Source organism: Triticum aestivum, chromosome 7A (genome assembly GCF_018294505.1).
Source record: "Triticum aestivum cultivar Chinese Spring chromosome 7A, IWGSC CS RefSeq v2.1, whole genome shotgun sequence".
NCBI classification, from domain to species: Eukaryota; Viridiplantae; Streptophyta; class Magnoliopsida; order Poales; family Poaceae; genus Triticum; species Triticum aestivum.
This window is the reverse complement of record NC_057812.1, coordinates 63782976-63798377: the sequence shown is the minus strand read 5'-3', so window position 1 is coordinate 63798377 and position 15402 is coordinate 63782976. Positions and strand designations below refer to the sequence as shown.

The 15402-nt window shown below is 42.9% G+C and overlaps 1 protein-coding gene across 1 annotated transcript; it reads left to right on the top strand.

Moving 5' to 3' along the window:
• The first annotated feature begins 10030 nt into the window (after positions 1 to 10030).
• LOC123147874 (PHD finger protein ALFIN-LIKE 3-like) lies at positions 10031 to 15168 on the top strand. Its single transcript, XM_044567192.1, has 3 exons — positions 10031 to 10238; positions 12528 to 12750; positions 14721 to 15168. The coding sequence occupies exons 1-3, from the start codon at positions 10031 to 10033 to the stop codon at positions 15166 to 15168; spliced, it is 879 nt and encodes a 292-aa protein (XP_044423127.1).
• The last annotated feature ends 234 nt before the right edge of the window (positions 15169 to 15402 follow it).

Genomic DNA, 15402 nt, shown 5'->3' with positions numbered 1-15402 from the left:
TAGGGCATTTGAGGAAGCCCATTTTTGGAATATACAAGCCAATTTCTATAATGAAAAATTCCCACTAGTATATGAAAGTGACAAAACAAGAGACTCTCTATCATAAAGATCATGGTGCTACTTTGAAGCAGAAGTGTGGAAAAAAAGATAGTAGCATTGTCTCTTTTTTTCTCTTCTTTTCTTTTTTTGGGCCTTTCCTTTTTTTATTTGGCCTTCTCCTTTTTTTATTTGGGACAATGCTCTATTAATGATGATAATCACACTTCTATTTATTTACAACTCAATGATTAGAACTCGTTACTAGAACAAAATATGACTCTATATGAATGCCTCCGACGGTGTACCGGGAAGGGCAATGAATCAAGAGTGACATGTATGATAAATTATGCATGGTGGCTTTGCCACAAATATGATGTCAACTATAGGATCATGCAAGGAAATATGACAATGATGAAGCGTGTCATAAATGAAACGGTGGAAAGTTGCATGGCAATATATCTCGGAATGGCTATGGAAATGCCATAATAGGTAGGTATGGTGGCTGTTTTGAGGAAGATATAAATAGGTTTATGTGTGATAGAGCGTATCATATCACGGGGTTTGGATGCACCGGCGAAGTTTGCACCAACTCTCAAGGTGAGAAAGGGCAATGCACAGTACTGAAGAGGCTAGCAATGATGGAAAGGTGAGAGTGCGTATAAAAATCTACAAGTCATCAAAAACCAACCATTACATGCATGCTCCTAGGGGGATAGATTGGTAGGAAAAGACCATCGCTCGTCCCCGACCGCCACTCATAAGGAAGACAATCAAAGAACACCTCATGTTTCAAATTTGTTACACAACGGTTACCATAAGTGCATGCTACGGGACTTGAAATCTTGAACACAAGTATTTATAAAACTCACAACTACTCAACTAGCACAAATCTAATATCACCATCTTTATATCTCAAAACAATTATCAGGTATCAAACTTCTCATAGTATTCAATGCACCTTTTTATGAAAGTTTGTATTATACCAATCTTGGATGCCTATCATATTAGGACCAATTTTATAGCCAAAGAAAATTACCATGCTGTTATAAAGGACTCTCAAAATAACACAAGTTAAGCATGAGAGATCAATAATTTCTATAAAATAAAACCACCACCGTGCTCTAAAAGATATAAGTGAAGCACTAGAGCAAATTATCTAGCTCAAAAGATATAAGTGAAGCACATGGAGTATTCTAATAAATTCCGATTCATGTGTGTCTCTCCCAAATGGTGTGTACAAAAAGGATTATTGTGGTAAACTAAAAATCAAAGACTCGAATCATACAAGATGCTCCAAGCAAAACACATATCGTGTGGTGAATAAAAATATAGCCTCAAGTAAAGTTACCGATGGACGAAGACGAAAGAGAGGATGCCTTCCGGGGCATCCCCAAGCTTAGGCTTTTGGTTGTCCTTGAATTTTACCTTTGAGTGCCTTGGGCATCCCCAAGCTTATTCTCTTGCCACTCCTTATTCCATAATCCATCAAATCTTTACCGAAAACTTGAAAACTTCACAACACAAAACTCAACAGAAAATCTCATGAGCTCCGTTAGTATAAGAAAACAAACCACCACGTACGGTACTTTAATGAACTCATTATTTATTTATATTGGTGTTAAAACTACTGTATTCCAACTTCTCTATGGTTCATCCCCTCCGATACTAGCCATAGATTCATCAAAATAAGCAAAGAACACACGAAAAATAGAATATGTCAAAAACAGAACAGTCTGCTGTAATCTGTAGGTTTCGAATACTTATGTAACCCCAACAATTCTGAAATAAATTTGTGGACTCTAGGAATTTGTCTATTAATCATCTCCAAAAATAATCAACTTAATCGCACTCTCCAGTAAAAAATGACAGCAAATCTCGTGAGCTCTAAAGTTTCTGTTTTTACAGCAAGATCGCAAAAACTTCCCCAAGTCTTCCCAAAGGTTCTACTTGGCACAAACACTAATTAAAAGCATGAAACCACATCTAAACAGAGGCTAGATTAATTATTTATTACTAAACAGAACCAAAAAGCAAGAAAAAAAATAAAATTTTGTTGCCTCCCAACAAGCGCTATCGTTTAACGCCCCTAGCTAGGCATTGACAAGTTCGATGATGCTCACATGAAGGACAAGAATTGAAGCACAAAGAGAGCATCGTAAAACACGTGACAAACACATCTAAGTCTAACATACTTTCTATGCATAGGCATCTTATAGGAAAACAAATTATCAAGGAAAGAAAAAACTAGCATATGCAAGGAAGCGGAAAGAAACAATAGCAATCTCAACATAACAAGAGGTAATTTAGTAACATGAAAATTTATACAACCATATTTTCCTCTCTCATAATAATTACATGTAGGATCATAATCAAATTCAATAATATAGCTATCACAAAACATATTGTTAGCATGATCCACATGTATGCAAAGTTGACACTCTTCCAAAATAGTGGGATTAACATTAACTAAAGTCATGACCTCTCCAAACCCACTTTTATCAAAAACTTCATAAGATTGAACATTCTCCAAATATGTGGGATCTAAAGTTGACACTTTTCCATACCCACTTTCAATAATATTTCAAACACTATTATCAATCTCATATTCATCATGGGGCTTAAATAAATTTTCAAGATCAAGAGAAGAATCACCCCAATCATGATCATTGCAACAAATAGTAGTCATAGCAAAACTAGCATCCCCAAGCTTGAGGTTTTGCATATCATTAACACAATTGACATTAAGAGAATTTATAATAGCATCATTGCAATCATGCTTTTCTTCGAAGGAACTATCAAATATGGGTGCAATAGCAACGATCTCATGTTTAACATAAGGAACTATAGCAAATTCATCTTCATAAATATTGGCATCATGGCCACAAGAATAGCAAGCATCATGTTCATCAAGGGATATTTCAATCAAATCATCGGAATCATAATTATCTATAGATTCTTGCATATCATTATTTTCTGCAATAGCAACGATCTCATGTTTAACATAAGGAACTATAGCAAATTCATCTTCATAAATATTGGCATCATGGCCACAAGAATAGCAAGAATCATGTTCATCAAGGGATATTTCAATCAAATCATCGGAATCATAATTATCTATAGATTCTTGCATATCATTATTTTCTTCCGGAGGAACGGTCATTCTTTCAATAAATTCTTTGACATAGACATTATGAGCATAGTTTTCGTAGAAATATTTAAGTATGTCAAAATTTTCAGATTCGTAGAGGGTAAAATCATACTTTTCAATGAAATAAGAAACTTCATAAGCATCCTTATAAAGCAACAAATTCTACAATTAGTTCGATAACGTAGTAACTATAAACACCCTTTGCATAAGAAGATAAGATTCCGTTATCATTAAACTCACATAGGTAGGGGAGGTGTTTTTTAGGGTTCTTAGATCAACAAGTAAAATCATAAATTTCACAAAGATTCCAAGCATAACATATCAATCTGTTTATTTGATCCCATAAGAGTCTCCCCTTTTCAGACAAACGGTGACGCACAAAATGAGCATGCTCATCTAAAGATTTCCCCTGAACTAGGCTAGTTGGGGTTTTAGCACGAGCGCATAAGGATCGAAGATGATCCAAGTAGAACACTTTAAGTGGATCCATATCAATAGATTTTTAGCAAGAAAAGATGCAAGCAAATAGAAGGCACATGGAAGCACAAACAAAGATACATACCGGAAGAAGGCAAAGAAAAGTCAAAGGTGAAGTGGGGGAGAGGAAAACGAGAGGCAAATGGCAAATAATGTAATGCGAGGGATAAGAGTTCGTGATAGGTACTTGGTATGTCTTGACTTGTGCGTAGATATCCCCGGCAACGGTTCCAAAAATCCTTCTTGCTACCTCTTGAGCACTGCGTTGGTTTTCCCTTGAAGAGGAAAGGGTGATGCAGCAAAGTAGCGTAAGTATATTGCTTAGTTTTTGAGAACAAAGGTATCAATCCGGTAGGAGACTACACGCAAGTCACCTCGCACCTACACAAACAAATAAGAACGTCGCAACCAACATGATAAAGGGGTTGTCAATCCCTTCACTGTCACTTACGAGAGTGAGATCTGATAGAGATAATAAGATAAATATTTTTCGGTATTCTTATTATATAGATTGGAAAATAAAGATTGCAAAATAAAATAGATTGGAAACTTATATCATGGAAAATAGACCCGGGGACCATAGGTTTCACTAGTGGCTTCTCTCAAGATAGCATAAGTATTACGGTGGGTAAACAAATTACGGTCGAGCAATTGATAGAAAAGTGCATAATTATGAGAATATCTAGGCATGATCATGTATATAGGCATCACGTCCCCGACAAGTAGACCCGAACGATTCTGCATCTACTACTACTACTCCATACATCGACCGCTATCCAGCATGTATCTAGAGTATTAAGTTCATAAGAACAGAGTAACACATTAGGCAAGATGACATGATGTAGAGGGATAAACTCAAGCAATAAGATATAAACCCCATCTTTTTATCCTCGATGGCAACAATACAATACATGCGTTGCTGCCCCTGCTGTCTCTAGGAAAGGACACCGCAAGAATGAACCCAAAGCTAAGCACTTCTCCCATTGCAAGAAAAATCAATCTAGTAGGCCAAACCAAACTGATAATTCGAAGAGACTTGCAAAGATAACAAATCATACATAAATGATTTCATAGAAGAATCAAATATTGTTCATAGATAATCTTGATCATAAAACCCACAATTCATTTGATCTCGGCAAACACACCGCAAAAAGAATTACATCAAATAGATCTCCAAGAAGATCGAGGAGAACTATGGAACCGAAGGATTGTGGTAAACTACTCACACATCATCGGAGAGGCTATGGTGTTGATGTAGAATCCCTCCATGATCGAACCCCCCTCCGGCGGAGCTCCGGAAAAGGCCCCAAGATGGGATCTCTTGGGTACAAAAGGTTGCGGCGGTAGAAATAGGGTTTCATGGTGCTCCTTGATGTTTTTTGGGGTATAAAGATATATATAGGAGGAAGAAGTAGGTCGGTGGAGCTGCGAGGGGCCCACGAGGGCGAGGGGCGCACCCAGGGGTGGCAGGCGCGCCTCCCTGCCTCGTGGCCCCCTTGCTCCTTTCTTGACGATTACTCCAAGTCCCCTGGATCCGTTTGTTCCAAAAATAACTCTCCCGATGGTTTCATTCCGTTTGGATTCCGTTTGATATTCCTTTGCTGTGAAGCACTAAAATATGCAAAAAAAAAATTTTGCACTGGGCCTTGGGTTAGTAGGTTAGCTATAAAAATAATATAAAAGTTTATAATAAAGCCCATTAAACATCGAAAACAGATAATATAATAGCATGGAACAATCAAAAATTATAGATACGTTGGAGACGTATCAGCCCCCTTAAATAGAGAACTGGAACAAAGCATTAACACATAGTGAATACATGAACTCCACAAACTACGGTAATCATCGGAAGAAGTCCCGGTTATTGTCACTCCGGGGTTACCGGATCATAACACGAAGTAGGTGACTATAACTTGCAAGATCGGATCTAGTACATGGATATAATGGTGATAACATAAACGGTTCAGATCTGAAATCATGGCACCCGGGCCCAAAGTGACAAGCATCAAGCATGGCAAAGTCATAGCAACATCAATCTAAGAATATAGTAGATACTAGGGATCAAGCCCTAACAAAACTAACTCGATTACATGATGAATCTCATCCAACTCCTCACCGATCAGGGAGCCTAAGAAGGAATTACTCACTCCCGGTGGGGAGCATCATGGAATTGGCGATGGCGAAGGGTTGGTGATGACGAAGAACTAAGACCCCCCTCTCTGGAGCCCCAAATGGACTCCAGATCTGCCCTCCCGAGGAAGAACAGAGCTTGGTGGCAGCTCCGTCTCGTGGGGAGCATAATTCTTTCTCCTTGATTTTTTCACCAAAAATAGGAATTTATAGCGTTGGTTTGAGGGTCAGAGGGGTCACCAGGTGGGGACAACCCACAAGGGTGCACCAAGAGAAGGGGGTGTGCCCTGGTGGGTTGTGCCCACCTAGGTGCCCCTCTCCGGCAGGTCTTGGCTCCAGAAATTCTTATTATTGATATAAAAAATCCTCGCAAAGTTTTGTTCCATTTCGAAAACTTTTATTTCTCCACAAAAAAAACACCATGGTAGTTCTGCTGAAAACAACGTCAGTCCGGAGTTAGTTTCATTCAAATCATGCAAATTAGAGTCCAAAACAAGAGGAAAGGCGTTAGGAAAAGTAGAAAAGTTAGAGACGTATCAGCGGGCTAGGCGCGACTATGGTAGAGCGGGTCATGTCTTCCTTGTTGTTGCTCTTGCCACACACCTCATTCACCACCTCGTCGATCTCCTTTTAGGCGGCCGCCAATTCCTCCTAATGGAAGCATTACCACCAGCAGTCGCGGGGGATGTCGCGGGCAGAGCGGTAGCAGTCGACCAGTGCCTGCTGCTCCACCGCGCCCATGTCCATCATGATAGTCGCCCCGACGGCGAGTAGCTCCTCCGCGCGCCGGTGCTCCTCGAGGATGCCGAGGTTGTAGGACTGATCGGCCTACACTTGTCGGAACCTGGCCTCCTCCTCCTCCTCCCACAACATGTTCATGTAGTGCGCACAGGCCTCGCTAATGGTGAAAACCACACACACCGGCGAGGAGGGTGGCGCCACCTCATCCTCCATTGGGGCGTCATCTGCCTCCATCTGCTAGCCGACCAGCCAACCAGCAGCAATGGAGGTCCTCTCCTTCTTCTGGTCGAGGATAGGGTGTCCCACGAGGGCTTTGGAGCATGAGGAGGCCATAGAGGGTGTGGTGCAAAGAGGAGAAAGTGAAGTAGCTAGGACGATGAGTGTGGCTACAGTCTGGGATGGTGTTTATATAGCGGGCGGATGGCGATGGGCCATGACAGTGAAGTCAATGTTGGGCGGCAGCCGGACAGACGGGTGGTGCCGGAGTAGGTTCCTCGATAACCGCATATAGTTAATGTAGGGGCGGCGAACCGACGGGCTATCTTTTGAATGCAGAGTAGTCGTCTGCACCGGGAAGCGGCATGGGTTGTGCTCTCTAGGCTGCGCACCACTTCAATGCCGGCAGCAGTGAGAGGTCGCATCCGCTCTGGCCGGGCATTAATGCGGCACTGACACTCTGGAGCAGTGCTGACTGTATCAGGCGGGAAGCGCGCTCGGGTGATGAAGGTTTTTTTGTGGGCCAGGACAGTCAGACACGAGTGTGGCAGCGGTCCGGTCTGCCTAGTGGACTGATATAGGTCTGTGTTGGATGGCACAACACGTCCAGACCGCACGGTCTGGATGTATTCGGGCGATATGAGGGTCCGCGTTGGAGATCTCCTTAGTTGTTTTAATCCGAACATTTTATTTGCTTTTAAATTTTGATGATTATTCCTCATAAAGAATATGATCACACCTCTTATATATTTTTACATTAATAATAGAGTAATAATATAAAATTTGATTTTCGGTGGCATAGCTATGATTGCTTGGGGTCGCCGCCTAGGCGTCCAAGAGAGACACGCCACCGCTGCTAGAGTAGCACACTACCGTAATGCTCGCACCTTGGCACATACCATGTAAGAGAGGAGTCACCATGCCATAGCACTACCTCGGTTAGGGCTGGACATCAACGATGCCGACCCACATGCAAAGGGAGTACCCAACCCCTGTCGTCGAATCCCACTTGTCACCAACTGCCTTAACATGACCCCACCTAGCCGAGCACCACACGCAACCCGCAAGCTATCAGTTTAGGGCTGAGACCCAATCTAGATGTGTTGGTGCTCGGCTAGGTGAGGGTCTTCTCCCAACTGCCTTAACATTACCCCACCTAGCCGAGCACCACCGGTGTTGGCATCTAGATTGGGTCTCAGCCCTAAACTGATAGCTTGGTGGTTGCGGGTGACTAACACTGCTGGGAGTAGCATCTGCATTAACGTCCTAGCACGCCTCACAGTTGCAGCCGTCGACGCCATTGAAGCAAGCCCCGTCCCCGCGGCATGCCTCGCAACATCGCTATGGCCATCGACATTGTCGAAGCATCGGCGTGGCCGTCGGCGCCATTGAAGTATGCCTCGCCACCACTCACATTGAAGCATGCCTTGCAGCATCGCCATGGTCGTCGATGTCATCGTAGCATGCCTCATCGCCGTGTCCATCGAACCATCCTCGTGGTCGTCGAAGCATCACCACGGCTGTCGACACCATCGAAGTACGCCTCATCGCCACGGCCATTGAAGCATGCCTTGCAGCATCGCCTCAGCCGTCGATGTCGTCGTAGCATGCCTCGTCGCCATGTCCATCGAACCATCGTTGTGGTCGTCGAAGCATCGCCACAATCATTGTAACACACCTCGTGGCATCACCACGGCCGCCGACACCATCGAAGTACGCCTCATTGCCGCAGCCATTGAAGCACGTGTTGCAGCATCGCCAGGGCCGTTGACACCATCGAAATACGCCTCGTCGTTGCGGCCATTCAAGCATGCCTTGTAGCACCACCATGACCATTGATGCCGTCATCGCATGCCTCATCGTCGTGTCCACAGAACCATCGCGGTGGTCATTGAAGCATTGTCACTATCGTCGACACCATCAAAGTATGCCTCGTCGCCGCGGCCAATGAAGCATGCCTTGTAGCATCGCCACGGCTGCCGATGTCGTCATAGCATGCCTCGTCGTCGTGTCCATTGAACCATCGCCGTGGCCATCGAAGCATCGTCGCGGCCGCCCCCATCCGGTTGCAGCAACGGTGGCTGCTGCGACCACCTCGTTGCAGGCTTGCAGCATGGACCGCGGCTGTTGCACCGGCGAGCTGTGTGGTTGCAGCACCGACTGTGGATACGACATCGGCATGCTCTACGGTTGCAGCACCGGCCGTGACTACGATGCCGGCAAACTCTGCGGTTGCAGCACGACGGCCGTTATCACTACCCATTTTGCAGCACCGGCGGCGGCGTGTGACGAGACATCGGCCAATGCTAGATTGGCAGTAACCGTGGCTGCTAAGAGACCACCAATTACAGCACCGACCCCGGGTTGCAGCACCCCGGCGAGATTATGCATTTGCGACACTGGTGAGCGCTGCCGCGAGTGGCGAACCTGGGGCCTTGTAGCTCCTGTGCCACGCACCCGCCATCGCGCCCCAATCCCGCCGGCCTTGCAACTTCTCCTTCAAAGGGCCCTGCAGCGGCGTCTCCACACCACGGCTGTCTCAAGCCAACACTCAATTCAGCGGTGAAGTAGACGGGCAGGGAGAGAGAAGGAGCATTACATCGATTGTGGAAAAAGAGAGAGACAGGAGATGGTACTGTGGAGTTGTGGTCAACGCACGGTGTATAGGAGAAAAAAGTGTGGCAAGCCCTTCATCGGCTGGAATAAGGTTTTCGAGGGGGTTGTGGTGCGCGGGCCCGGTCGAAACACGTGGCAATCGCAGGATGCAGCTCGCGCAAGCATGTTTACATATGGTAAGATACTATTTGGTTAGAATCCAAACATATCCCTTAACCTTTTAGCAACAATTAAATACATACTAAAACATCATGCCGTGTACTTTTTACACTAGGAAGGAAATAAATGCCTTTAAAAAACTAATGAAATTAATGAGGGAAATAAAGGAGTACCGCGTATTCTAGACTGCTGATCCAGGGACCCCACGCTAGTAGCCCTAGGATTTGCATGCCAGCTATCCTGTAGTTATTTCAGTAGTGCTGGCACCTCGCCGGCGTGGCCAAAAACGTGATAGGAAACGAAAGAAAACAAATACATCCCGCCCAGAGACTCAAAAGGAAAGTAGTAACCTGCCCGCGTTCTCCGTTCCCCAGTCTTTCATCCTCTTTATAAAGCAGCAAAGCAACAGGGTGCCCCCATAGATCCAATTCCACCTTCCTCCTTCAAGAGCTCCGCCTATCTCTGCCAGCCCGCCGCCGGCGAACCTAGCACGAATCTCATCCCATGGATGCATCTCGCGCCGGCTCCTCCTCCAACCCCACTCCCTCCAGGCGTCGTCTCACCGTTCCCGTTCATGGGCGGCCTTCACCAACCCCGCTGCCGGCACACCCTGGTGAATGGCGGTCCCGCCCGGCCGTCTCATGGACCGTGAAGAACATCTATGAGGACTTTTCTGGCCGCCGCAGCGCGCTTGTCCAAGCCCTCACCACAGGTATGCCACGGGATGCTCCTTAGTGACACGTTTTTCTGGATATATGTGATGCCTACGTGCTGATGGATCTAACACCGATCTCTTCTCCTCGTTGCCATACACGCAGATCAGGATACATTATATGATTTATTGCGCGAGGAAGGTATGTAATATAGAGATCCAACAGTCCCAGAAATGTTATATCCATTGCTTGTTACAAAATTGTAAATCTGGCTGCCAAGAAATTCCAGATCCATTTTTTATTAAGAAAAATTAGTCATCAGTTCCGTACTGTTGCACGGGATAGTGGAGGTCTGTATTGAAACATGGGGAAACTTTGGCTGATAGTTTGGTCAGTTACTTTTAAACATATAAGCGTGTTTATTTTTGTATTAGACATAGGAAAAAATCTTTAGATCCCGTATTAGGCAGAGGCTGATAGTTTCATCTGACATGGAAGTTCAGATCCATTTTTTATTAAGAAAAACTAGTCATCAATCCCGTGTTTGCACGGCCTAGTGAAGTTCTGCACTCAAACATGGGGAAACTTAGGATGATAGTTTTGTCAGTTACTTTTAAACATATGACCTTGTTTATTTTTGTATTAGACATAGGAAAAAGAACTTCAGATCCGGTGTTTATTTTAGTATTAGGGATAGGCTGATAGTTTCATCTGACATGAAATCTCAGATCCATTTTGTATTAAGAAAAACAAGTCATCAATCCCGTGATTGCACGGGCTAGTGAAGTTCTTATTTAATTAAACTTGGACTGATAGTTTGCTCAGTTGCTTTGAAACATATAATGGTCTTTATTTCTTATTAGACATAGGAAAAAGTATTGAGTTAGACAACTACGGGCATTTGTGGCTGCATTTTTTAGATCCTGCTGTCCCTAAAATTTTAGATCCATTTTTAATTACAAAATTGTAAATCCGGCTGACATGAACTCTCAGATCCGTTTTTTCATGAAGAAAAGCTAGTCATCAATCCACTGCGGTTGCACGGCCTAGTGAAGTTCTGTATTGAAACACAGGGGAATTTAGGCTGGTAGTCTGATCAGTTACTTTCAAACATATTTCTCCGGAAGAAAAAGGTTATTTTCAGAAATACAACCATGTTTATTTTTGTATTAGACAAAGGAAAAAGAGTATAGAGTTATAAACAACTCTCTGCATTAGTGGTAGTATTTTCTGCGTGCATAGACTTTTCCAATTGACTAGTGTGTGAAATCAATGCGCGTGATATATATTCTTGGTGTGCTATGTCCCCGATAACTCCAAATTGATATAAGATGTAACATGGTAGAAATTTTATGAAGACTGCATGTGTACTGGTGGGCTATAGTATTGCAAACGCGAAATTCTTTGGTGGATGTATACTTTTTTTCTCCTTTTCTCCTAAAGAAATACGATGGGGTTTGGTCTTAAGTTTATTATAGACATTCAACACTTGTCGCCCACAAAACCTTCAACTGTTTCTAGACATATCTTTTCTAGGACTCGATTATGCATTACTATTTACATAGAATATTCATGCAAAAGTGTTCTACAAGAGTACATGAGAACATTTATTTTCTCCTGGTCATGAAGAGTATCCATGGTTCTATTTTGAAATATTTTTAATTTTAAGTCACATAGTATATACATGTATATTCACTAAAATACGTCAGACAAATGATATAGTTTTCTATTTTTTTAGTAATGATGAATTTTTTTAAAAGAAAATTGTCGGGAAATACAGACTCTAGCTATTTTCCGCCGACAATGCACAGTGTATATAAACATATATACTTGTGTGCGCACAAGCGATCTTTCTCACGATGACATAGAGAAGGCCGGCTTAATTTTAAATTAGCCAAAAGTAGAGGGATTTGTATAAATTTGGCAAACATAGAGAACTGCATATTTATCACGCCTCGTAGTAGGTCTAAAGTACCTGCAAATTCTAAGCCTTCAGCCAGTGATATGAACCTCGCCATCACCAAGCATATGCATGGCATGGGTGCTTCATGCAAAAAATATTTAATTAATTAAAGTGTCGAAAGTACTGCCCAAATGTAAAACAAACATGCAAACTAGCAATCTAATCTCCGGCTTTTTTTTACAACAGAGTTGTTTGACATGCACCTACATCAAACCTGTTTGAATAATATAATGACTTTTTGTCAAATCGATTGTTTGGTGAGGTAGTTTTTCTTAAATTAATGTAAATCTCATATGGTGCCCTCAATTACAATTAGTAAATATAAGATGGCGAGGTGTGCAGATCACTGGCTGATGTTGTGGTGTGATTCATTTTCTCGCTTCAGGTAAAGAGCCAATGTGCTTGTACGGGTACCCGGATGGTAGTTGGGAGTTGACGCTGCCGGAGGAGATGGTGCCGCCAGGCCTGCCGGTGCCGACACGGGGCATCAACCGCCGGCGAGATTATATGAACCGTTTTGACTACCTGACACTCGTCGCCCACCACTCCGACTCGTGGCTCATGGGCGTCACCTTTTTCTTGTCCACTTATCTCGCCGCCAACCAAAGGTATGTTACTACTACTGTTGCTGCTGCTGCTACTACTATCACCACCACCACCACCACCACCACCACTACTACTACTACTTCGTTTCACAAACAGTTTTTTGAGCACTTAACATTTAGGACATTTATATGTGCAATCTACCTCTGAGAAACGTAACCAATAATTTCACAACACATACACTAGTAGAAAACAGGGCTTTGGTCCAGGCCGGGTCAGCCCATTAGTCCCGGTTCAGTCCAGAACCGGGACCAATGGGGGCATTGGTCCCGGTTCGTGAGCCCAGGGGGCCGGCCGGGCCATGTGGGCCATTGGTCCTGGTTCATCTGGACCTTCTGGTCCCGGTTGGTGGGATGAACCGGGACCAATGGGCCTCGCTCCTGGCCCACAACCATTGGTCCCGGTTCGTGCCTCAAACCGGGACTAAAGATTAGACCTTTAGTCCCGGTTTGAGGCACGAACCGGGACTAATGGGGTTGAGACCTTTAGTCCCGGTTCGTGCCACAAACCGGTACTAAAGGTCCCATTTTCAAACTCTACCCGCCCCCCTGGATCGCCTTTTCAGTTAAAAAAATAAAAGAAAATGATGGAAATGTCAAAAAAATAAAAGAAAATAAGTTTCCCATGTGATATGTTGTCTAGTTGTTGGGAAAATTTGCAAATGTGAATTTTGACTTTATTTGCAAAATCTCTCTGAAATTTGTAAAAATGGGCATAACTTTTGCATACTAACTCAGATGAAAAAGTTTTTTATATGAAAAATCATCTACTCGAAAAGTTACATCCGAATTTAACGGGGGGAACCCCGTTAAACATTTTCAAAATCCTCAAAAACCTAATTGAAAAAAGTTACGGGGCTTTTAAGATCTAGAGTGAAAAAAATCGAAAAAAAATCAAACAGTGGGCAAACTGTGGTCAAACAATGGTCAAACTAATTATTCTAGAATATTAGTGTTACTAAATAATTATTTCAGTTATTTCAATTTTGGTCAAATCTGGTCAAACTGTGGTCAAACAATGATCAAACTAATTATTCAAGAAATATTAGTGTTACTAAATAATTATTGTTTTTTAACACAATAGTTTCAAAATAAAACTATGAAATGTGTCACTTCATGCTCAAGCAAAATTCCTGAAGGTTAATAGGATTGACATCTTGGTATTGTCAGGAAAACAACAAGTGCAGACTTGGAGCGAGGGAGAATAGAACCCAGAAGTTAAGCGTGCTCAGGCTGGGGGAGTGGGAGGATGGGTCACCGTTCGGGAAGTTAGATGATTTGGAATGATGAGGGGTGATTAGAGGATAAATTGAGAAGTGATGAGGGGTGGTGATTACAGACTAGAGGTTAAAATAATTCAAAAATTTGAAATTCAAAAAACAAATTCAAAAAAAAAATTCAAAAAAATCATAAAATTTCCTTTAGTCCCGGTTGGTGTTACCAACCGGGACTAAAGGTGGAGCTCCACGTGGCCGCGCCCTTTAGTCCCGGTTCTGGATTGAACCGGGACTAAAGGGAGAGGCATTAGTACCGACCCTTTAGTTCCGGGTCCAGAACCAGGACTAAAGGCCCTTTTTCTACTAGTGATAAAGCATGTGCATGTAGAAGAATCTTTGAATGCAGCAAAAAGCGCAAAAACCTGTAACTTCTATCTAACAAAACTGAATGTAATTCCTATACTTTTAATCAAGCGTATAGAAGATTCTATTTTTTGACATAATATCTTATTTTCCATTTAACAAACACGAGAGAGAATACAGCTTTGACAGAACAGTAGTCATGCAGAACCAATTATTAGAGCCTCAGCATTAAATAATGGGCTATATATTCTTATTAGGGGCGATCTTCGTCTTCTATTTAAATCATTATGTTTTTGTGCTTATATAGTTCCTCCATGCATCAAGAATGTCATGTGTTACATATTGCTTGCGAAGCCAATTGCTGATTTGGTGATGTTGGTTTACTTTCTCGTTCAGGATACGTTTATTTGATATGGTAAACGAGATGCGAACAGTCCATGACGAATACTATCTCTCTTATGGTCTTCCTTGGCTATCAACATTTGCGCGTTACAATGCAAAGAGGGAGTCGAACACACCAACTCAAGAGAATGTGTCCAATCCAGATGTAGACTCTATCACACCTGCTGAAGAGAACGTGCCACCTTCTCAAGACTCGATGCAAGTTTTGTCTGCTCCAAACAGGGACTCTAGGAAGCCTGCTGAAGACAAACAAACGGATAATGAAGTTATCGACTTTTGCGGATCTTGTAATGCTCCGTATCATGCCAATGCCTTTTGGATTGGTTGTGACGAATGTGACCAGTGGTTCCATGGCAAATGTGTGAACGTAACTGCCTCTGAAGCAGAACATATCAAAGAATACAAGTGTCCTGACTGCATCCGCGAGGTGATCGGAGAGTAGGATATAATATGTGCACCATTCCTTTATTTTAGGGTATGCAGTCACCCTTTGTATGAAAAATGATTAACTAGAAAGATAGTGAGAGAGGCATTACATTCTTTTCCCATTCCATTGGGATATATTTAAGAATTCAGTTTACAATGTCTTGACTCTTGAAACAGGCTTTCGCCTTGCTATATTAATATAGCAACCACCTGACAGAACTGTGATATCACTGATGGGCAAACAGGACAA